The sequence below is a fragment of the Leptosomus discolor genome, chromosome 3, assembly GCF_034619465.1.
Source record: "Leptosomus discolor isolate bLepDis1 chromosome 3, bLepDis1.hap2, whole genome shotgun sequence".
NCBI classification, from domain to species: Eukaryota; Metazoa; Chordata; class Aves; order Leptosomiformes; family Leptosomidae; genus Leptosomus; species Leptosomus discolor.
This window is the reverse complement of record NC_141393.1, coordinates 71809734-71830113: the sequence shown is the minus strand read 5'-3', so window position 1 is coordinate 71830113 and position 20380 is coordinate 71809734. Positions and strand designations below refer to the sequence as shown.

At 52.9% G+C, this 20380-nt stretch overlaps 1 protein-coding gene across 5 annotated transcripts in view; it reads right to left on the bottom strand.

Moving 5' to 3' along the window:
* The window catches only part of NOS1AP (nitric oxide synthase 1 adaptor protein), a 46070-nt gene extending 25894 nt beyond the window's left edge, over window positions 1-20176 (bottom strand). For all 5 annotated transcript variants that reach the window (XM_086462938.1, XM_086462939.1, XM_086462940.1 and 2 more), the window contains exons 1-2: window positions 20072-20176; window positions 9817-9888 (exon numbers count right to left, since the gene is read on the bottom strand). In XM_086462938.1, coding sequence (XP_086319064.1) covers window positions 9817-9888; window positions 20072-20176 — 177 coding nt within the window. The remainder of the gene's footprint in view (window positions 1-9816; window positions 9889-20071) is intronic.
* Window positions 20177-20380: the final 204 nt, after the last annotated feature.

Sequence of the window (20380 nt, the reverse complement as noted above, 5' to 3'; positions counted from 1 at the left end):
CCAGACTCCTAAATCCCAGAGGTTAAAATAACTTTTATCCAAAGGGTAGGCTAGATGGGGACTTGTCCACAGCTCAGACCTGGCACTTGGAGAAAGCTTCCTCACGTCGAAGGCTCATTGACTTTAGGCTAGCTGGGAGCTGAAGTTGGATCCATTCAAACCACAGAAAGACCCACCTTTTTTTCACAGAAAGCTCAAAGGGACCTACAATCGAATCACACTCACCACCAGCTTTGGGACAATTAGTCTGGATTTATCTTTTTAGATATTGAGGATTTCTTAGCATGTATGTAGAGGTCAGCAGAGATGTGCTTTGTGTTGCCAGTACTGGAGAGATACACACACCCCCCCGCAAAGCTCCCAGGGATCAAGGAGTGTTTGAAGGAATCCAGACCAATCTCATCTGTCATATTAAGAGGGAGTAAGAAAATGTCATTGGAGCAAAATGCCAAAACAAAACTGGAGGCTTTGGAGGTAAAAAGAAAGAGATGGCTCTCTATAATGTGTATCATTACTGCAATTCAAGAATAACACTGTAAAACATCACAGGTGGGGCTGTTTTCAATTAAAGAGTTAAGCTAAAATTTAACCATCTTTGCTGAAGTTTCCTGCAGTCAATACCCACTTCAAGACGATTTTTGCAGTTTCTGCTGAAACAGATCAGCAGTTTCCATAGGCAAGCATATGGCAAGGAGAAAGGGTTTGGTTGGGGTTTTTTTTTCTGCAGCATGTTAAACTCATGCTGATGAAGACCAAGAGACAGATTAAGAATCACTGGGATCCTTGTTCTCCATCAGTGAAGCCTGGCCCGAGAAGGAAACATTTTCTTCCTTGAAAATTCATCCAAATTTGGCTACATTCTTCATCTAGATCCTTTGCCCTAGTAGACTTCACTGCAGCCTGGGAAAGTCCAATCCCTCCAAAAATCCCAGTTGAAACACATCACTTCACCCACCAACCATCATGCACAGGGACGGTGGAGCAGCCGGGGGCTGCATCCATGGCCACAGTGCCCTGGCGAGAAGCAGCAGCCCTTGCCAGCCTTTACAGCCTGCCCACGGGGTGAGGAGGTGGGAGCATGAGGAGATGGGAGCATGAGGAGGCAAGGGACCTCCAGGGGTTTCATCGTGCTTTGCACACTACAGACCTTCTCCGCTGGGACTGGGAGAGTGCTCGGCTCCTTTATCTTGTTCTCAGCTGTGCTTGTTGTTCTGCTGTGCTACAATAGACACATCCCTTCCTCCAGCTCCCTAATTAAATGAGATCCATTCCACAGACCAGCTCACACAATAGTTTTTGCAGCCCTCCTCTTAAACAGATGTGATCCTTTCCTCTGCTCCCACACGCCGCAGGAACATGCCGTAACGCACCCATCCCTACAGCTCTCATGGCCACAAAACCCTGCGCCAAAATCCTTCTCACCTTGCTGCGAGCTGCGAGGCAGGCTCTGACACTGCTCTTCCCCCCCAGCCATTTGGGGTACAGCATCCCCTGGAACATTTTCCTGCTGCACCAAGCCAAAACCACCAAAAATTAATTTTAGCAGTGAAGAAACTGGGGCACATGGTATTTTTTTGCAAGGCTGCAGCTTGGCACTTTGCCTCTGTTCTGAGGTGATGCAGCAGAGGAGAACACTCCAACAAATTAAATCAAGGGGTCCTTGGCCTTCGAGGACCAGCAGAGAAGCACAAGAGCAGAAAGGATCATACACAAGAGCAGCATTTGAAGTGTTGACTTCAGCTTGGTTCAATTTTAATTCCATCCAGTTCCCTGCACAGAGATGCCTCCCTTGGAAGGAGTCTGACAAGTCACTTAGTATCCCTACGTCTCAGTTTCTCATCCATAAAACAGATATTAAATATTGCTTGACCCCTGAATCCCTGCTTCTGAGGTTTTTTTACTCTTTGCTCTCCTTCTAAGCTATTTCTCCCCTTAATCACAGAGCAAGAGCCAGGTATCATCTCTGGACACACTCATGCCTGGCTGGAAGAGGCAGCCGCCCAGGATAGGGCTGCATGCGTCTCTCCTGCTCAGGTCCATGCAACATCGGCTTCAGCAGTCAGCACAGGGGAGCAACTGGACCCCACTGCATTGCTAGAGTAAAACGCTGCCGTGATGGCAGCAAAATAATGAAAGCCCTGATTTATTAAAAACCACAGGAAAATCCCATGTTGCAGTAAACCAGAAGAAAAACCTCTCCAAATAAAAGCAATGCCAATGGGTACAAGGAGACACAAACTCAAGGAGATTGGAAAAGCGGGATGGGTCCAGCTCTCCATTGTGCTGACCAGGAAAACGCTGGGAGATGCCAGGACGAATTGGAGACCCCGAGATCAGCAGACTCCTCTCTCAAGCCCATTTTCTCCTCTCAATCACCTCTCAGGTGCACCAGGAGCTTACTCTTATGCACAGTTAGGATTTTACTCTAGAATGCAAAGATAAGTGGAGACGGTTATCTTTGCCAGCAAGTTTCTAGCAGCAGAAGAGACTGTCAGCTCTTTGTGACAGTGGTGAGGCTGGAAAGCCCTGAGCTGGATGTGTTATGGCTGGTGACAATGAACACAGCCCTTTCCCTCAGTAACAGTACTTTCTGCAGAGGTTTATGCAAGTTAGAGGGTCAGGGAGTCAAAGGCAGCTCTGTCACCTTGCAGAAGGAGCAGAGAGCTATCAAAGGATGACAGTTTCTATAAGAACTCTTCAAACTCCCACAAACAGCAATTACCAGTGCTCTCATGACCCCAAATCTCCCAGAACAAGCTGCAGACCTTCCCCCTTGACAGCCAGGCTAAATCCATTCATGCCTGTGAGCCAGAGCATGCAACAAATCACTCTTTTTCTAGGCAGGAGGAAAAGCCAGAGCAGCCACATGGAGAGCAGGAGAGCCACCTCGGCACCACCAGCAGCTTCTGCAGCATTTGCAGTGCCGCAAAGTACGTTATGTGCGTTAGTGCTGCAGCTATGCTACGTTTCTGCGGAAAGCAAGGTTTGCAGCATCAGATTCCCCTGCTCCGAGTGCAGCTAAGCCCTGGCAGCGAACTGGGCCTGCTGCGCTACCAAAACCATGTGTGCAACATGGGGAGCCTCAAAGGAAGGAGCCACGGGAAGCCAGGGGCACCTCTTCAGCACACACCAACACCCCTGCACGTGCTCTGCTGAGCCCAACAGATAATGCAACCCGTTAGCGCAATGCTTAAACATTTCTGAAGAACAAGTGTGAAGCAGGAGGAAGAGGAGGGAGCACAAGCGCACAAAAGGGGACAGATGTTTGTGAAATGACTTGACAGGCTGGCCATGAATTTAGAGAGGGGGTGGGAGCTGGAAGATCACTCCCAGTCTGGAAAGGAGTGACGGTGAAGGTCTGCCCTTTCCCCCACGTTCGGGGAGCCTGGCAGATGTTATTCTCCATCCTCTCCCTCAAGCTCCCAGAAGATAGTTGCCAATGGCTCAGACAACGGCATCATCCAGCCGGTAACCCGTAACGTGACTCACTGCAAGCGCCAGCGGGGAAAGCCCCCAGCCAGGGAGCGAGATGAGTCACAGGGAGACGCCGTCAGCTTTCAGAGAAGGAAGAAAGCCCAACCAAAGAAAGGCCAACCCAAGCAAACACAGGGCAAGGATGCATGACAGGGATGTTGGGGACATGAGGCACTGCTGCCTCCCAGCTTTTTGCTGGCAGCTCCAGTCCTGCCCCAGGCTCGGTGCCTACTTGGCTCCCGGCCCTCTCAAAGGCATTTGCCCGGCTACAGGCCAGCATCACCCACCAGGGGCATTGCAGCCTGCACTGGAGTGCCCAGCATCAGTTGACGTGCTCCTGCCAGAGCCCTGAGCACTGCCTGCCCATGGGACACTTGCCCAGAGCAGAAGTGCTGAGCTCCTCAGAGAGACAGGTGGTGTGGGGAAGACCACGCACCAGCATGCACCTCCTGGCTCATTAACTTTCCCAAAGCATGCTCCCTTGTATGGGTTATGGTTTCCTCCATCCTCACTGGCTCCACAACCAAGCCCTCCGTCCAGCTCAGAACCCCCTGCTCTTTCCCAGGCTGGACCCCCTGGCACCAAGCTCTCCTCCCCACTGCAGTTTGGAGCCTGGCCACAAGGGACACGCTGCTGCCCCAAGCCTGGCAGAGAACTCTTAGCTAGGGCATTGCTGGAAGCCAAAAGGCAATGAACTTTATCACAACTTACTTATGAGGCCAGCTACTAGAGGAAGAGGAACATGCCCATTCCTTGTCTCCTCGGGACCCATCAAGTCACATGTCTGGCTGAGCCCAGTCATTCTTGCCACGGCATGACCCGGTAGGCCAGGCAGACAGCCAGCACAGGCAGTACTTGTTCCCGTCTGCCTGGGAGCTCCTTCCCTAAGTCCCTCCGTCAAGCAGTGCCCAAAGCCCCATCCCTACCCAGCTTCCTCTGGGACTCAGACCTCACTTTCCAGCATTAATGGCTCACACTTCATACCTTCTTACCAGTTCAGATGCCTGCCCTTCTGCCACATGAAGTCATTTACCTCCTTAAACTTGTAATTTCACTACATGTGCATGACAACAGAGTGTACGAACAACTCATACCACTTAACACTGCCAGTAACCTTCATAGCTTCTCTGGAAAGCACTCGCCACATGCTGGCCATGGTATGAAAACAGACAGCAAAGCCAGGGCCACCACACTTTGGCCAGTTCTCCTGTAAACCATTCCTTCCCTATGGACAGTCTTGGTCAAAAGGCTGCTCTGGTGAATCTCGGTACTAACTTAACCAGTTTATTGATTAAATACTAATCACAGGATGAGATCTTGACCTATGTATGCCTAGTAGGCAGCACATTGGCAGCAATACCATACTGGCCATTATTTTATTACAGAGTTAAAGTGTCACTGGTGGTGACAGGAGAAATACAATGAACTTGCCTGGAAGCCTTCACCCTTTTTTACTGCGATGGTCAGAGCACTGAAAGAGCAATTGAAATTACTACAGATATCCCTTTGGTTCCTCCAAGATCTAATACAACTTAATCTTGTTCATCTCGGATAATCACATCAAGTCATTAGCTCACCGATAATTCACCTCACGGCAAGTGCCATGACTTGGCAAGAGCAGGCTGTGCTCTTCAGGCAGCCAAAGCCTGAGCATCTCCTGGCCATCCCACTGCCCCCTGCCCACTGTGCAGGTCCCCCGCAGGCAGCCGTGGGTGGGCTGCCCCCAGGCAGGGCTCATGCACGCAGGGCCAGCTTGCTTTCAAATCCTGCTTTGTTTTATGGCAGGGACAGCCATGCTGCTCCTTGCATGGTGAAAGGAAAAAAAAAAAGCATCATTGTAAATGACCTAACGCTTTTAAAACGCGGCATGGTAGGAACAGGGGTATCTCAGAAATACTTTAATTAAATGAGCTCAAAATCACACTAGGCACTCTACACAAATAGCTAGCCAAATGCATCAATTTTCACACCAAGTCCGACTGTGCATGTGGCTTGCAAAGGATGCAAAAATCTTGCTTTAAACAAGCTTGTTGAAATTCATAAATTTTGCCAATTTGCTAAAATAGAGCTCAGCTATGCAAAGCAGCAGAAGTCCCACAAAATCAGATGTACCTGACAAAGTAGGAGGTGTAGAGGAGCTAAATTTTAAAGTGCTTGAAATGCCTCCTTGTTTTGAGCCTGCAAAACTCAGCTGGACACTTCCCAGAAACAGGCTTGCAAAAGACTTCCACAGAAGCAGCTTTTAAGAAGTGCCTATATAGGATTTCATCCTTTCTGGCACCAAAGAAAACCTGGATTAAAGCTGCACTCAGCAACCCAAGTAGCAAAAAAAGGATGATTCCAATTTCTCTAGAATGACCACACCAAGCCCCAGCCAGGTAGCACTGGCTGCACTGGAGACATGCCAGAAGCACAGAAAGAAAAGTATTTGCGTATATTTACAACATGGTAACATTAAAAATATACAGTTATTGTTGTCATTTATGCAGCTAGCTTTGGCACTTCAAGCTGAATTCTTCAACAACTCATAGTCCTTAATAGTTGGGAAGATGCACCAGTTGGGCTCTTCTTCTCCAGTACCCTAACACCCTCATCGGCGTACGACATGTCCCAGACCACTCTCATGAGCTCCCATCTGAATTTCTCAAGCTTTGCCTGGGACTGACGCAGAGCAGAACACTGTGGCCTCTGGGCTGTTGCTTCCCAGGACACCCTGGGCAAGGAAAGTCCCCTGGGCTCACACCAACAAGACAAGCTGGCTGCAGCTCTAACAACTATTTAATTACTATTGATCTTGAGACTTTTTAATGTTCAGGTGCCCACAGGTAACTATCTGGACTTACAGATCAGTTTCTCAAACCTTGCACCCAGAGAAGCCAAGGAGCATTTTGAAGGCCAACCTACCCCAGCAGTTTAGGGCATGAAGCAACATGGACCGGGCCACCCTGTTTTGGAATGAGGAGGAGAAGGGGTTCAGTTGTATGAACACAAGCCCAACCACTTGCCAGGAAAACAAGCCCTGGCCTATTGTATGCATTAGTACTGACATGGCCATCGGGGCTCTGCAAGAAAGCCAGAAGACGTAGACTTTGGATGAAAGCTGGAGCAAATGCTCACAAAATTACTGTCCAAGTGCATCCTTGGCATGGCTAATGTCCCATTCCACCAAGTCCTTTCAGGGCCAGGGATCTGCACCAAAATGCAGAGCAAGACAGGGCTGTGTCCTCAGCAAGCCCAGCCAGTGCAGGCAGGAAAAGCAGGAAGGCAGAGGCAGCTGGCTGAGCACCTCCCCTTCCCTCCTCACCCCCTGAGCTGCGAGAATCCTGGGAATTCTCCAACATCCTCCTGCTTCTGGACAGAAATCCTCCCTCTGGCCAGGACTGTGAGGATGGCCATGCTGCCGCCAGACCTTCAGCAGGGGTGAGGAAGGGGACGGTACCCCTGCCCTGCAACACAGACTCACTGTATAAAGTCCCTCTCAACCTAGATCCACAAAAGGGACCAGATTTGGGCTTAATATATACATCTTGCTCTGATGGAGCCGTTCTGCCCACGGCTGCTGCTCTGCCTTGCTCTCGGTAGAGCGGCACCAGGGCAGCAGAGCCTGACCAGAGCAGGAATTCCAGCAATGCCAGCTATGCCGTGTCCTCCTCTTTGCCCCCAAAGGGTCAGGTCTCCATCTAAACAGGAAGACAGGATCGGCCAGACCCCAGTCACTCGCCCTCCGAGTCCAGACCGCCAGGGAGGAGAGGGGAGGCAGCGCTGCAGGAGCTGCTGCTGCTCCTGGCCCCATCCCTCCCTGCTCTCAGCCCAGCAGAGGCAGTTATGGGGGGCTTCCAGGGTGCACTCCCCCTCAGGACCCCTGCTGTCAGGCAGGATGCTTCCTCACTTCTTTGCAGGATCTTTTTTTTTGTCATGTAGTAAATACAAGCACAGCTCAGTGAGCAGCTAGGGCAAAGGCAGCACTAAGAAAGGGGAGCTGCAGCAGCAGGGCAGATGGCGAGGGTCCCCCTCCCTCACCAGCAGGGACTAACTCAGAATAAACAGACTCAGCACTTTCCCCCTAAAACAGGGACTGCATTAAAAACCCTACAAACCTCAGGGTCAGAAGCTGCTTTACACACCACACACAGAACCATTGCAGCCTGCAGCTGAAGATCTCCCACCACTTGCTTTCTGTGCCTAAATAAGCTTTTTCTTCCTCTGGTTTCCCCACGGCAATACTTTGGGATCACTTTATTCCTTAAAGAACACAACTACCCTTCTGCTTTAAGAAGGACATGCATTCCTTGACCTCCAGCCAAATTCAAACCAGCCTCCGGCACCCAGCCCAGCCAGCGAATGCCCTTGCAACGCCGCGGTAAGGTCTTGCTGCTGGGTGCAAGGCCAGTGCAAACCACAGGAAACCAGGGAAGGGCTGTATGCGTAAACTCCCATCAAACCAACCATCCTGGCATCCTCTTCACAAACAGCACCCCGCGACAAATAAACAGACATTAAAAGCCTCTCTGGCAGATCTGATCTGCAAACTCATGACCCTTCAATGACTTGCATCTCTCCTGTCTTACACTAGATCAAGGAGGCCTGAGCACATGTTGCATGCACATCACTCACCATAAGAAATCATTATTTTACCCTAATTTGTGTCCTTCCCACACCATTCAGAACTTTACCTACGAATTTTCTAAGCTATGCTTAAGTTTATTTATACTGGTCAACAACGATGTTTTAGTGTTTTGGGTTTTTTTTTCCCTGAGTTTATTTAAGCCCTCAAAGTTGTGACAATCCTCCCATACTAATGTGGAGTTATGTGATTTCATGGCTGGAGCTGCATTCTTTCAAAAGTCTTATCTTGAAAGGCAGCAGAGGAAACCGCTGTTTGTAAGAGCGCTTGATGGCGTAACAGTTGTTCTATCCAAACCTCGTCTGGAACCAAGGTGAGCAAACGTAATACCATAAAGGACTTCTCAACTTGTGCACCAGCCACAACATTAACCACCACCAAGAGGACAGGGCAGCAGATAGGAAAGCTGTTGAGAAAAGCCCACAAACCATGTACACCCTGGAAGTTTGAAACAGAAGAGCCTTGCAATCTGTCTCTCTGGGCTATGATACTCCTCTCCTCCTCTGGCAATGAGAAAAGAGGAAATGAGGTTACAGCAAGACTCCACAGGAGGGGCTGAGAGAGGAGCAGGGTGACAGTCGAGCCCCAGTAGGGCTGCTCAGCCACACAGGTCCGATGCTTACGGGATCCCGTAAGGCCACCAGAAAGACTCAACGTCCCTGCGAGTGTCCACGGCTCCTTCCAGTTAAGAGTACTGTTCCCAGGAGAGAGCCATTGCTGGAAGACAGGGCAGACCCCTTGCTCCGACCCACGGAGCAGACAAAATTACCTGCGCCTGCACCCACACTGCCACATATGTCAGACAAAGGTCCAACCACTGCCCAAAGGGCTGTCTCGTGCTTCAAAGAGCAGTCAAGCTCCTGCTGTTTTAAGCCTGGGGCAGCAAGCTCACCGGGTGTGTGGTCTGCTCACCTCCCAGCCCACCCCTGAACACCTTCCAGTTGTGCAGGAGAGAGGCCAGGGTGCAGAGGAAAAGCTCCTCTCCTGGCTATCAGCCAAGCATTATATGGTAAGAGCACCCTGCATCCTGACTATAAGTATTTTGGGAAGCCAGATGACTTCATTACTAGCTGACCTACTCACTGTTAAACAAGCTCGCTGCCGGCTTGCCCCAGAACTTGTTACTCAGCACTTTAATTTGCACGTTGCCATTTACCAGGCACTAACCTGCTGCCATACCCAGGCAGCGCCCGAATTTTCCTGCAGCTGAAGCGCTTATGCAAGCTGTAAAACACAAAGGTACCTCTTCCACAGGTAGGTTGCTGATACCTTTGAATTGGGACTGACACAAGAGGAAATCCTCTGAATCATGGACATGCTACGGTTTCCACCCAGCACTGGCAGCTCCGCATCCCACATCCACCTTTCACCCCATCCCTGCCTCTGCAGTACATGCGCCTGCACAAGACGCAGCACCATGAGCGTGGAGATGACCCTCCTACTGCTCGGGCTGCAGCTAACCCCAGACACAGCATACGGGATGCCCAGGTACCACAGGGCACAGCCAGCACTGGGGATGCTCCAAACATGGCGGTGTGGCACACGAAGCTTGTAGGCATCACACCCGGGTTACAATGAAGAGGGGGATGGTGAAAAATACAGTTACGAATGACCTGGAGGATGTGACTTATGGAAGGGAAGGCTGTAAGCAGAGAAAGAGGAGCGGTGCTCCCGCCACCTCGACGCACAAGGGGAAGGAGTATCCTTGCCACACTCACCCTGATCCGACGCATGGCCGTCACGATCTCCACGCGGCTGTTTGGCCGCGGCACATCCAGGCTCCCGATGTACTGGAGGGAAAGAAAGAGCAGATTAGTTGAATTTCCATGGCACTGGACACCTCACGGTCCCACCACGGCCTCACAGCATCCCCAGAGGGAACCCAGGGTTACTTCTGGGGAACAGGTGGCGTTTTGCCCACTGCACTTGAAGCGTCACACACCTCCCACTATGAAGCTGTTCCCTCACCACAACATTTCAAGGATTCAGCAGCCCTTACTCTAAGAATAAAGTAACTTCAGTAATCAGGCCAGCAGGACTCATTGATCAAAGTACATACGTATAAGCCAATATCGCCTTTGCTGCATTGAGTCATCTATTATAGACCTGGATACTGGAATATCCCTAAAATAGCTGGGGCAACCTGTCCTGTGACAGGCCCTTCACTATTTAATTACAGCCCTGCCAAACCCTTGGCTGTTTTTGCAGCAATGCTGAGCCTCCAGGCCAAGCCTGCAGAATAAAGGAGCTGCTTTGCTATTCAAAGGGGACCAAAGGCAGCACCGCTGTGACCCAGCACGGAGAGCTGCCGAACAAAAACCTTTTTAAAAATAAAATGGAAGAGGGCAGATTCAGAAGAAGGATCAGAAAACAGACAAGTGATGAAGAGTCAATGCAGAGTGCTAAAAACATGTAGTTAAAAGAAAAGCGTTTTCAGTCTATTTACTAGCCCCCTGTGCTCCCACGCTTCATCTTGACACGAGCACTGACGTAACCCTCGGCAGCGCAGTGTGGGCACTAAACCGGGCAGGGCTACGTGTTCCCGTGAATACAGCCATAACCTTTGCTGACACCACGAAAACTCAGGTCGCTGGTTTCAAGCGCCAGCGATGAGACGGGTGCTTAAATGGCTGAACATGTCACCGTACAAGCAGAGGCCGCCGAGAGGGGTTACTTCTCACCCAGCATCACTGCGGGACTCCTGGCTCCTCTGCGCTAGGATGCTGCTACCACTGCTATTGAGGGCACAGCGCGGGGGCTGCACAACCGACCCTGGGTTTTGTGCGTACACGCTGTCCCAGAGAGCCCTCCTTGCTAACCCTCTGCGCCCACACCCCAAATTCAACAAGCCCCCCCCCCTCATTGAGGCCATCCTCAGCTGCATGGCTCCTGCCCTGGGTGCAGACGGAGGCAGGCGTCCAGCAACCGGCACCGGGCAATCAGTGGTAAGAGCAAATGCGAAGAGAGAGGATATAAAAATAAACCCCAAACAGCTGGCACGTTCATCACGTGCTGAGCAGGCTGCCATGGTGCAGGGCAGCTTTATGTAACCAGGGACTAAAGCCCATGCTGCTGGCAAAGGCAGCATTAACTGCCCAGACCCCAACTGCTGAATGCCCAACTGCAAAAGTGCACATCTTGGTAAGTTTTCAAGTGCAACGACTAAACATAGCCTTCCCATCCCTTCAAAGGTTCAGGTCATATTAAGAGAGGCATCTTTGACATCAATCGATTCCCTTTTCTTATATAAAGTCTGGAAACCATCAATAAATAGTAGGAGATGAAGAGAAGGGCTCAGGCGGCCAGTGCCCTGGGCACACCCCACCATAAGGAAGAACCCTTTCCCCATCTTCCCCCACCAGGCGAACATCTCAGCTGCACAGCACCTCTCCCTCTGAGCCTCCCCACGCTGCTCTTCTGGCAGGGACCACCCAGCACTGTTTCCCACTCACCTGCAAGGGAGACTTCTTAGCTTACACAAGGAGAAGGACAGACTTTTGCAGCCAGAGGATACCTATCTTCTTCCAGCTATTCCCAACAGCACAAGGTCACTGCCGCTGGAGGGGCAATCGCTTACTTTCTCCCCCCGTTTTCCTTCCCCAAGCGAGCACAGGCGTGTCCTTGCACGTGCAAGGACAGGGCAGGCAGTGGCAGCTATCAGCTGGGCAGGAGATGGCCCCATCCACCGCTGGCTCCCACAACCACATGAATTCGAGCAATGCCATCTTCCTGGCTGATAACCACAACCTTGGCCAGCAGCAACCATCAGTCATGCCCCTCATTGCGTGTGTGAGACTGTCAGGGCTGGGCTGTCCCATAACCAAGTGATGGAGCAGAAACCAGACATCGCCTTGGACCTCCTTGGATGGCCCTCCTGGGAAACAGCACCAGCAGTAGGAAGTGTCTTGATGCCGTCCTATCTACTCCCCTTTATTCAGCTATTCCCCTCCAGCCCATGCTTGTGAGCACCCAAACCAAGGGGCTCAGGTCACAAACCATGCAGGATTCGCCTCTGCTCCCAAACCCAGGCTCCAGGACACCCTGCTGCATCCCGCATCCTGTGAGAACGAGCCCCCACCAGAGCCCACAGCACCTCCAGCCCTGACGTGGGCTCACTTCATGCAATTACTATGCACACAGCTCCAATAACATCCAACTCTCCCCCGCTCTGGAGGCAGGTATTTTTTTCAGGTTTCACAAAACTCAACAGATGGACAAAGACCCCCCCCCCCCCCCCCCGATTATTTTTGCCTTCAGGGCAGATATCACATGTGGGAACTGCAATGCAGAGGAGTAACCCTTCACAATGTGGTAAGTGTCCTCCCAAAAGTGTGGACTCAGAGGTTGGCCTTTCAGCTAAACTACTATTTCCCAGGCAAGGAGCATGGATGGCCTGCGAAACCACCCATATTTACTAGTGATTTGCAGGCGACAAGTGCACCGAGGGCGCTCCTGCTCCGCTCTCCTCCAGCCCTCCTACTCACAGCATCGACTTCCATTTCGGGAAGAGGCGTGGGAAAAAGCAGGCGAGGCAGAGGCGAGGATCAGCAAAACAGCTAGAGCCTCCAGCGTGTAGGACTCCCCGCTCCCCCCTCATCCCACCCCAACACCAAGACCCAGCTCCCCCCTCCCAGGGCAGGAGCCCGAGGGACCCCCAAGCATGGGGGCTCCCAGACCCCAGGCATGGGCTTTTGCCTTCCTTTAAAAATCCACCATGCCCCAAGTGAGGTGCCAGGCACAGCAGTGGCCCTGGTCCTCGCAGGGGCTGATGAGCTGGCTCCCAGGGCTCAGGCTGGCATCCAGTCCCGCATCCGTACCGGCAGGTCGACCCTGCGGGAAAGGGAGGCGGTGGGGCCGGGGCTGAGCCCGGGGAGGAGAAAGGAAGGCGCCCCAGACAAAAGGAAGGAAAATAAAGCTGTGTGAAAGAGCTGACAAAGAAAATAAACCGATGAAAGAACCCACCCTCCCCAACCTCCGGGAGGCAAGGAGGAGGAAACTCCATGGACACATGCAGGACGCAGCTTTCCCAAATAATCACCTCCAGATCCATGGCCCCACCACCCTGCCAGCAGATGGGGGGCAGAGGTGGAGACCCCCCTGTGCACCCAAGAGCCAGGTGGGATTAGGGTGTCGCTGATCCCTGTACTCTGAAGGCAGGGGGCATGGCTAGGTCGGTGGGGACGGCAATCCCAAGCAGCCCCCTCCTCCCTGGCCTAATTACGACAAGAAAGGCCACCCGCTCGGACCGCCAGTGAATGGGCAGCCAAGGGGGTCCCTCCTGTAATGAGGCACTCTGGCAGCCCCACAAAGGCAATCCTCGCATTGCAAAAGGCCAGAGCTGCTCCAGGCTCTGTCGCAGGGCGGCGGCACTGGCAGGCAGGCACAAAGCACCTATTTCGCAGGGTGCTTTCAGTCCCCTGCACACCCCACTGCTCCTCATCCCAGTGTGTGGGACTCAGTCTTCGATCAGTCCTTCCTGGGCCCCTGAAAAGGGCAGCCTCTCTACCTGCCACAGCACAGGCTTGTGGCCATCACCCACCAGGCTTCTCAGCACCCAAAGGGAGCTTGCTTGCTGTCCCCCTCCCATGCGAACTCCCTCTTCTGTCCCAAGCACAGCTGGAAGGGGCCTCCAGACACAGCCCACACCATGCACCCTCCACCCATGACTTACAAAAGACCTGTCCAGTTCAGGAAAATACCAGTCCTCCCCTGGCCAGACAAAAAAAAAAAAAACCAACAAGAAAACAAAGGAGAGCATTTTGCCAAAGCAATGTTTGCACAAGTCACTTAGTTTCTCATTTTTCCTTGAGGTTTTAATACTTCTTGTTTTCTGCTCTGTCAGAAATGAATTTTCTTGAGAAGGTGCTGTTTCTGTGGCAGCAGGTGGTGGATATCTTTGGGAAAACCAAAGGTCAATTGCATCCCTGACAGGGGAACACCTTCCAAAGGTGTTGATGGGATCTCTTGCAGGTGGCAGGCAGTGGTGGGCAGCGAAAGCCTTCCTAGAGAGGAGCTGCTGTCTTCCTGAGGGAGGCATGCTGCTGCTCTGCCAGCCCGATACTGCACGCAAAGGTCAGGGCTGAATCATACCCAACTTACAGGGGAGCCTGAGTTGGCTGGCTGCCGGGCTTCCAGCTTCGAAAGCTGCCCCGAGTCAGAGAGCTTGCCATGGATGAGGAGCCACTGCTTCTGCAGAGGAGCAGCAGGCAGGCAGGCAGGAGGGCAGCGCAGGCAGAGGAGACACGCTGGCACCAGCCCCAGGCTGGAGCATCGCACCACGAGCTACGCAGCCATCCTTGGGGCAGGGAGAGCCTCGTCTGAGCAGATGGTCCTGCACCCGGGCTGGAGAGGTGTTACCAGAGGTACCGGCAGCTGGGTGGGAGGCATCAGATATGGGGTGTGAGGGACCCAAGATTTCTGAAGAGTCCAGGGTGGCACGAGGCTGCACCAGGTATTGGGACACTGGCCCCATGACACACGGCTGTGCCACAAAGCAAGGGCTGAAGTGCTCGGGCATCACTCCCTAGCCAGGCGCCCCAAGATCTTAAACTTTTATTTCCCCAGCACCTGGGGAAGCACCCAGCCTGTCTGCAGTCTGGCTGATAAGGGCTTCTCCCCAGGCTGCTGTCATCACGGAAAGCAAGGGGAAATACAGTTGCTGGGACTTTTGCTGTCCCGCTGCTCCTGCTTTCCAGTTGCCCACGCATGGCCTCTGCCCAGGGAGCCACGGGGCTGGGCTGGCACAGCCTGAGCTCTGCCCTGGACCCAGGAACACCCAGCCTTGCTGGAAGGAAAGGGAGGAAGTTTACTCAGACTGCAGTGGTGTGGGCTCAGAGGCCAAAAGGGATGGAAAAGTCAGGATGCCAGCTGACTTTGACAGAAAAAAGCCCTGGCTTTCCAGCCTGAGCCCAGCAGGTGGGTGCAGCAGGCTCTCTCCTCCCTTAACCGGGCTCTGCACCCTGAGGACACCGGGGTGCACCCAGCCCTGGGAGCCAGGTAGTTTAACACAGTGTGTCGGACCAGCCCAAAGCTGGGCAACCAGACAGCAGGCATCAGTACAGGGACACCTCATGCCAGGCAGCACGGGTCAAGCTGATGCCCTAAGGATACGACTGCTTACCTCCCTGCTGGTCCTCGAAATGCTTGCGTTGCCTATGAGCTGCGCAGGTGCTCGAGCTCCGGGAGTCCCAAGACAAGACCCCAGCACTCACCCAGAGCCATGTGCACCGCACCCACCCTCCCCTCTCACCAGCCAAAATGGGGCTCGTGTGATAAGGGGAGACACCTTTGCAGCAGGATGTGGCTGTGTAGCAAGGACACCAGGACACAGAGCAAGTGCGTGCAGCAGGAGCTGAAGTTTTTCCATGTCAACAAAGCAGAGTTGTCCACTCACCCCCCTTTCCGTACCCCACCCAGCCCCACTGCCCGCAGCCACCCCCCCACGCAGGGGCTGACCTTCCTGCACTTACACCCAGCTATAGCCTTAACACGTGTTCGTGTACAGGGTGCGCAAGACCGGAGCACTTCAGCGGACAGAAAGCAGAGCTGGGAGCATCCCACCCCCGTCGCTTCTTCCTTGGGACCTTCTGGCATCTGCCGAGCCCAGGCGCTGCCCAGCTGGGACCCACAGTCTGGGCACACACAGCTTTGCCAAATCCTGGCAGACTTTTTTTTTGCTAAGAGCTTCACTAAGCAGCCTGTGAACTGACTTAACAAGTATGGCAGAAATATGCCACTGTTTCAGACGAGAACTTTTGTGGCACTTGTGAAGGTTATTTATAGCCTCAAGCAAGCAATCCTGGGCTAAATCACACTGCAGCTTTGCTCCAGGCTGAGCAGTCCTGACAGAGCACACCATACTCCAGAGCTGCCAGTACAAACAGCCCCCAAATAAATCTGCCAAGTCTCTCCCAGACAGCTAAAGAGGTGCAGAGCTTCACACAACCTGTCTCTGGCTTCACAGCCCTCTGGGAAAGGGAACCTCGCTGGGAAAGGAGCCTGAAGCAGAGGATGAAAACCGAAGACCCCGATCTGAGCTGCCTGCAACTCAATTCACTTCAAATGCTTTTATGTACAGCCCCTATATACATAAAAATGTACACAAGAGTGGAAACACACGTGCAGTCACTGCTTAGTGTTCACCTGAAGCTATAACCCTTTTCCTGATAAGGGAGTTATCTTTGCAGCAACCACCAGGCTCTGCCAGTGCTCGCAGCCTTGGGAAGGCGGTGGGCAGGTGAGCTGGAGGAGTTCATAGGAAGGGACTAAAATCTCCTTCATGTCCTATCTCCAAACATAGACAGCAGCAGATGCTCGGTTCAACTTCAGTTTCCCACGCACAAAAGCAGAGAAAAGTACTGACAATCATGAGAGAAAATGCTTGGTTGCCAAGATCCCTTAAGGGGAAAAAAACCCCTTCACCACCCAAACCCAAACAACCCACCTGCTGCCCAGAAGAACAGCAATCCTCCCAAACCGTCAGTCCCACATTTATCTGCAAACAGGTCTGGTCTGAGGAACACCAGATTCCAGCACATGTCTTGTCCCAGCCCACGGCAGTCTTGAACCGCCCGTGGACCAAGGGTTGCTTGGACAGCCCCTTCTCCCCTTGCCTGCAGATGGGGGAAAAGCAGAGAAGGTCCTTGCACCCATCTGCCCCTTCGCTGGGAACCACATACATTAGGGCACTGCAAATGGATTAACAAGTCTTGGGACCGAAGGATTAACAGCTCTTTCCAAATAATAGGTATTTGCTCTGGACCTTGCTCTGGACCACACATCTCCAGGGCAGGAGGAGAGCCCAGCCCAGCCAGCTCCTCAGAGCGGCTCTAACAGGGGCCAGTAACACCTTCCCCACGCGAACCCAACAGCACCCAGCACCCCTGCACTCAAACAGACGGGGGTTTGGCACTCCAGAGGCAGGCTCCACCACCCCATTTAATTCCCTCTACATGCTGATCTCTGTGGAGGCGTTGGAGTGGCCTGAGTCATGATTTCTGAATGCGCAGAATTGCTGGTGTTGCACAAGGTGGCCCTTGGGTTTTGTCCTGCAGCACCAAGGCTTTGGGAAGATAAGGAGTAAGCTCGCATTCCGCTCCTCCTCTTCCGGACTGCAGGAGCTGTGCTGGGTGGAGAGGTGGAGGAGGACAGGAGGTGTCTTTACTCTCTACGTACCCATTTATTTAACCAGAAAACCACTGCGCAAGTGGAAATTTCTGTCTGCTCCCCTGTGCCATGCTGCAGCTCCCAGTTCTTTCATCTGAATGCTTCAGCTAACCCAAGAGGCCAGGCTTTTGATTTTATTCAACAATTCAGACTGCAAGATGCAAAAGAAAAAGAACGCCCTGCCTCCCTTCGGAGCCAGCTCCTCCAATTCCCAGCAGCCTGGCCGAGGCGCCTCTGGGACACAGAGGAGTTTGGTGACAAGAGAAGTGGCCAATGAAAACAGATCCAAAAGTGTGAAATGCATTACTATTCCTAAAAAGATGGAGTGGGATTTTCCAACTATTTGATTTATCTCCAGAAAATGGATTATCATAATCCTTAGAGGACTTTGCTCAGACTCAGTGTCCCTGTGCCAGAGCATATGGCTACAAGAGGCTTCAGTGGGGATGAGCAGCACAAGTCTCCCAATGGCATCACGTGTGACAGCACAACTTGGTTCAGAGCGAGTCCATCGCTCTGTGCTTGAAAAGGGCCCAAATCCTGACTGCCCACAGCCACCCACCCCAGGATGCTGGGACTCCCTCAGAAGAGGGGCAAAGGGGGACAACAGCATGAATGCCAGCAGCTACTGATGAACCAAAACATGCACTACATCCACTACATGTGCCGTTCAAAGACAGCAGCATACAGAATAGGTTTGAATGTGAAAAGAAAATTAAAAACTAAAACAATAAATCAGCACATACCGACTCAGGCCTGCATTACCCCCCTGCAGTGAGCCCCAAGCAAGCTCGTCAGGAATCCCAGGCTGCCGGAGCAAAGAGCACTGATCCAGCTGCTGAGGGCTGTAACGCCAGGATCCCAGCCACCCGCGCTATTAGCAGTCCCAGGAGGCTTTTAGGAGACAGGCACGCGAGTCCTGGCGCCCCAGATGAGCATTTTTCTTCTTTAATCTTCCCCGAAAGTTCTGCTCTAAATCACAGTTCCTCATTTTTGTGACTCGTGCTGGGTGCCTGGCTGAAACAAGAGCCATGCGGGTTTAAGCGCTCGGGATTCTTGGGGATAAAAGGAACTAAAGGAGCGTAAGCATTTAATTAATCTCCAGCAATCTAATAAAAGGATGGAGTAATTGCTTAAGCCATCTGCATTCTGCATCTGGCATGAGGGGCTGCTGGAGAAACCCACAAATTCAGAAGCTGGGTTTCATACAGACTGTGCTTGGCGTTAACGCATGCCACAGGATACCAAACAAGAGAAAGAGGAGCTAACAAAGACCAATACGTACCACCCCATTAATGCAGCCAGACCAGCAGCATGGAAAAGAGATGAGCCATGAGCAGTGAGGGGTAACTGAAGCCCTATCCCACTCCTCACCCCCCAAGCCAGGTCCCCCAAACCTGGCACGGAAGAGGGACATGGGATTTAGAAGGGAAGTGCTTTGCAGCCTCCCCGCAGGTGAGGGGTGAGCAGGCGCTGGCAGTAAAACAGCAATCGGCTCCAATGATCCAGGAGCAAAAAGCTGCAAAGGTGAATTTGAACAGTTTTTCCCAGGAAACAGTTGCAAAGCAGGTTTAAGTTTGCTGTGTAAACAACAACTCTGCTGTTTTGCTCTCTGCAGCATGGTGCCTGCTGTCGGGCAGGCGGTGGCCTCTGCAGGGGAACCCTCCCAGCTCTGAGAAAAGGGGGAAAATAACACTTCGACACCCTCCAACGAAGCACAGCCTTGCCCCCAGGGCACTGCACACAATTAGATACCACATTAGTGATTTTTTTCCCCCTGCCAGCACATGTGCTCCAAGGACAACGGTGTGCGACAGATGCCTGCTTCCCCGCCACTCAAAAATGTTTTACACCAGGTTTTTTTCCAAGTCAACCTCACTTGAGTATCTCGTCATACTCAAGTATACAGTGATAACTGTATCCCCCAGGAACATTGCCCGCAAGGGGGGCAGAATTTTACACTTCCCTTTTTCAGATTTCACGGCCAGCTACTTCCCAGTGTACTGCCAGCCAGTGCTACCTGCTCGGGGCTGGACAACGGCAGGCAGGTAGCTTGGCTTTTTCCCAGCCTGCTGCGAGACTGCAAGCCCTCAGCCTTGTGAGAAGCCACAGCCTGAGTGAAGTAAGAGACTGAAAGGTCCCAACAAAAAAAAAAAAAAAAATCTAAAAAAAAACCCCAAAAGAGAGCTTCCTGCCAAATCCACTAGAAAGAATGGTTTATATATGTAACAAGAAATAGCAAGCTTTTATTTCGGGCAGGCGGCCCTGACCTCTTGCACCACACCGCAAACGGCACGCAGTTCCTCCATCTGCTCACACGATGAGTTTGTCCCATTAAAGGAGCACCAAGGTACAAGGCATCCTGCAGACACCAACTGTCCCCCACCACGCCGGCACTCCAGCATCACCCACAGCGCTGGAAACGCAGAGCAAAGCCCGAGCCCTCCGCTCTTTCCTGGGAAGATGCACACAAACCCTGGCTCTCCCGGGCCAACGTCCCCAAGCAACACCACACAGAGCCACGGAGGGATGCAGGGCCAAGAAGGGATGCTCGGGTGAAGCAGCAGGGTGATCCCGCTCCAGCTGGACCCATCCGACCAGCTTCAACACCCTTACAGGATGGGAGGGAAGCCTCACCCAACTCTTTGCAGCTGAGTTTGGGGGCGAGCAGGCAACGCCAATGGGAGGGAAAGTGGAGAAAATCCACGGCTATGCGAAAAGAGAACTGGAAAACAGGGAATCCCGGGGGGCTGGGGTGCCAGCGTTGGGCGGGGACCCCCGCGGACCCTCTCCGCGCCCGCTGCCCACCTTGGCCTCGAAGCAGATGCCGTGCTGGAAGGCGTCCTCGTTGTGCAGGGGGATGCGGAGGTCATGCCGGTCGTCCACCAGGTTGTACTTGGACTTGGCGGGCATGGCGGCCCCGCGGCGGCCGGGCTGCCCCTGCAGCGCGCCCGGCGCCGCCGCCGCCACCGCCGCCGCGGAACCTCCGCCCCTCGCCACCGGCCGGCCCCGGGGCGGGGACGCGCCGCCGCGGAGCGCGGAGGAAGGGCGGGGAGGGGAAGGGGGGCGGGGGTGGTCTGTAAGCGCGGGTCTCTGCACGCCCCCCCCCCGTCTTCC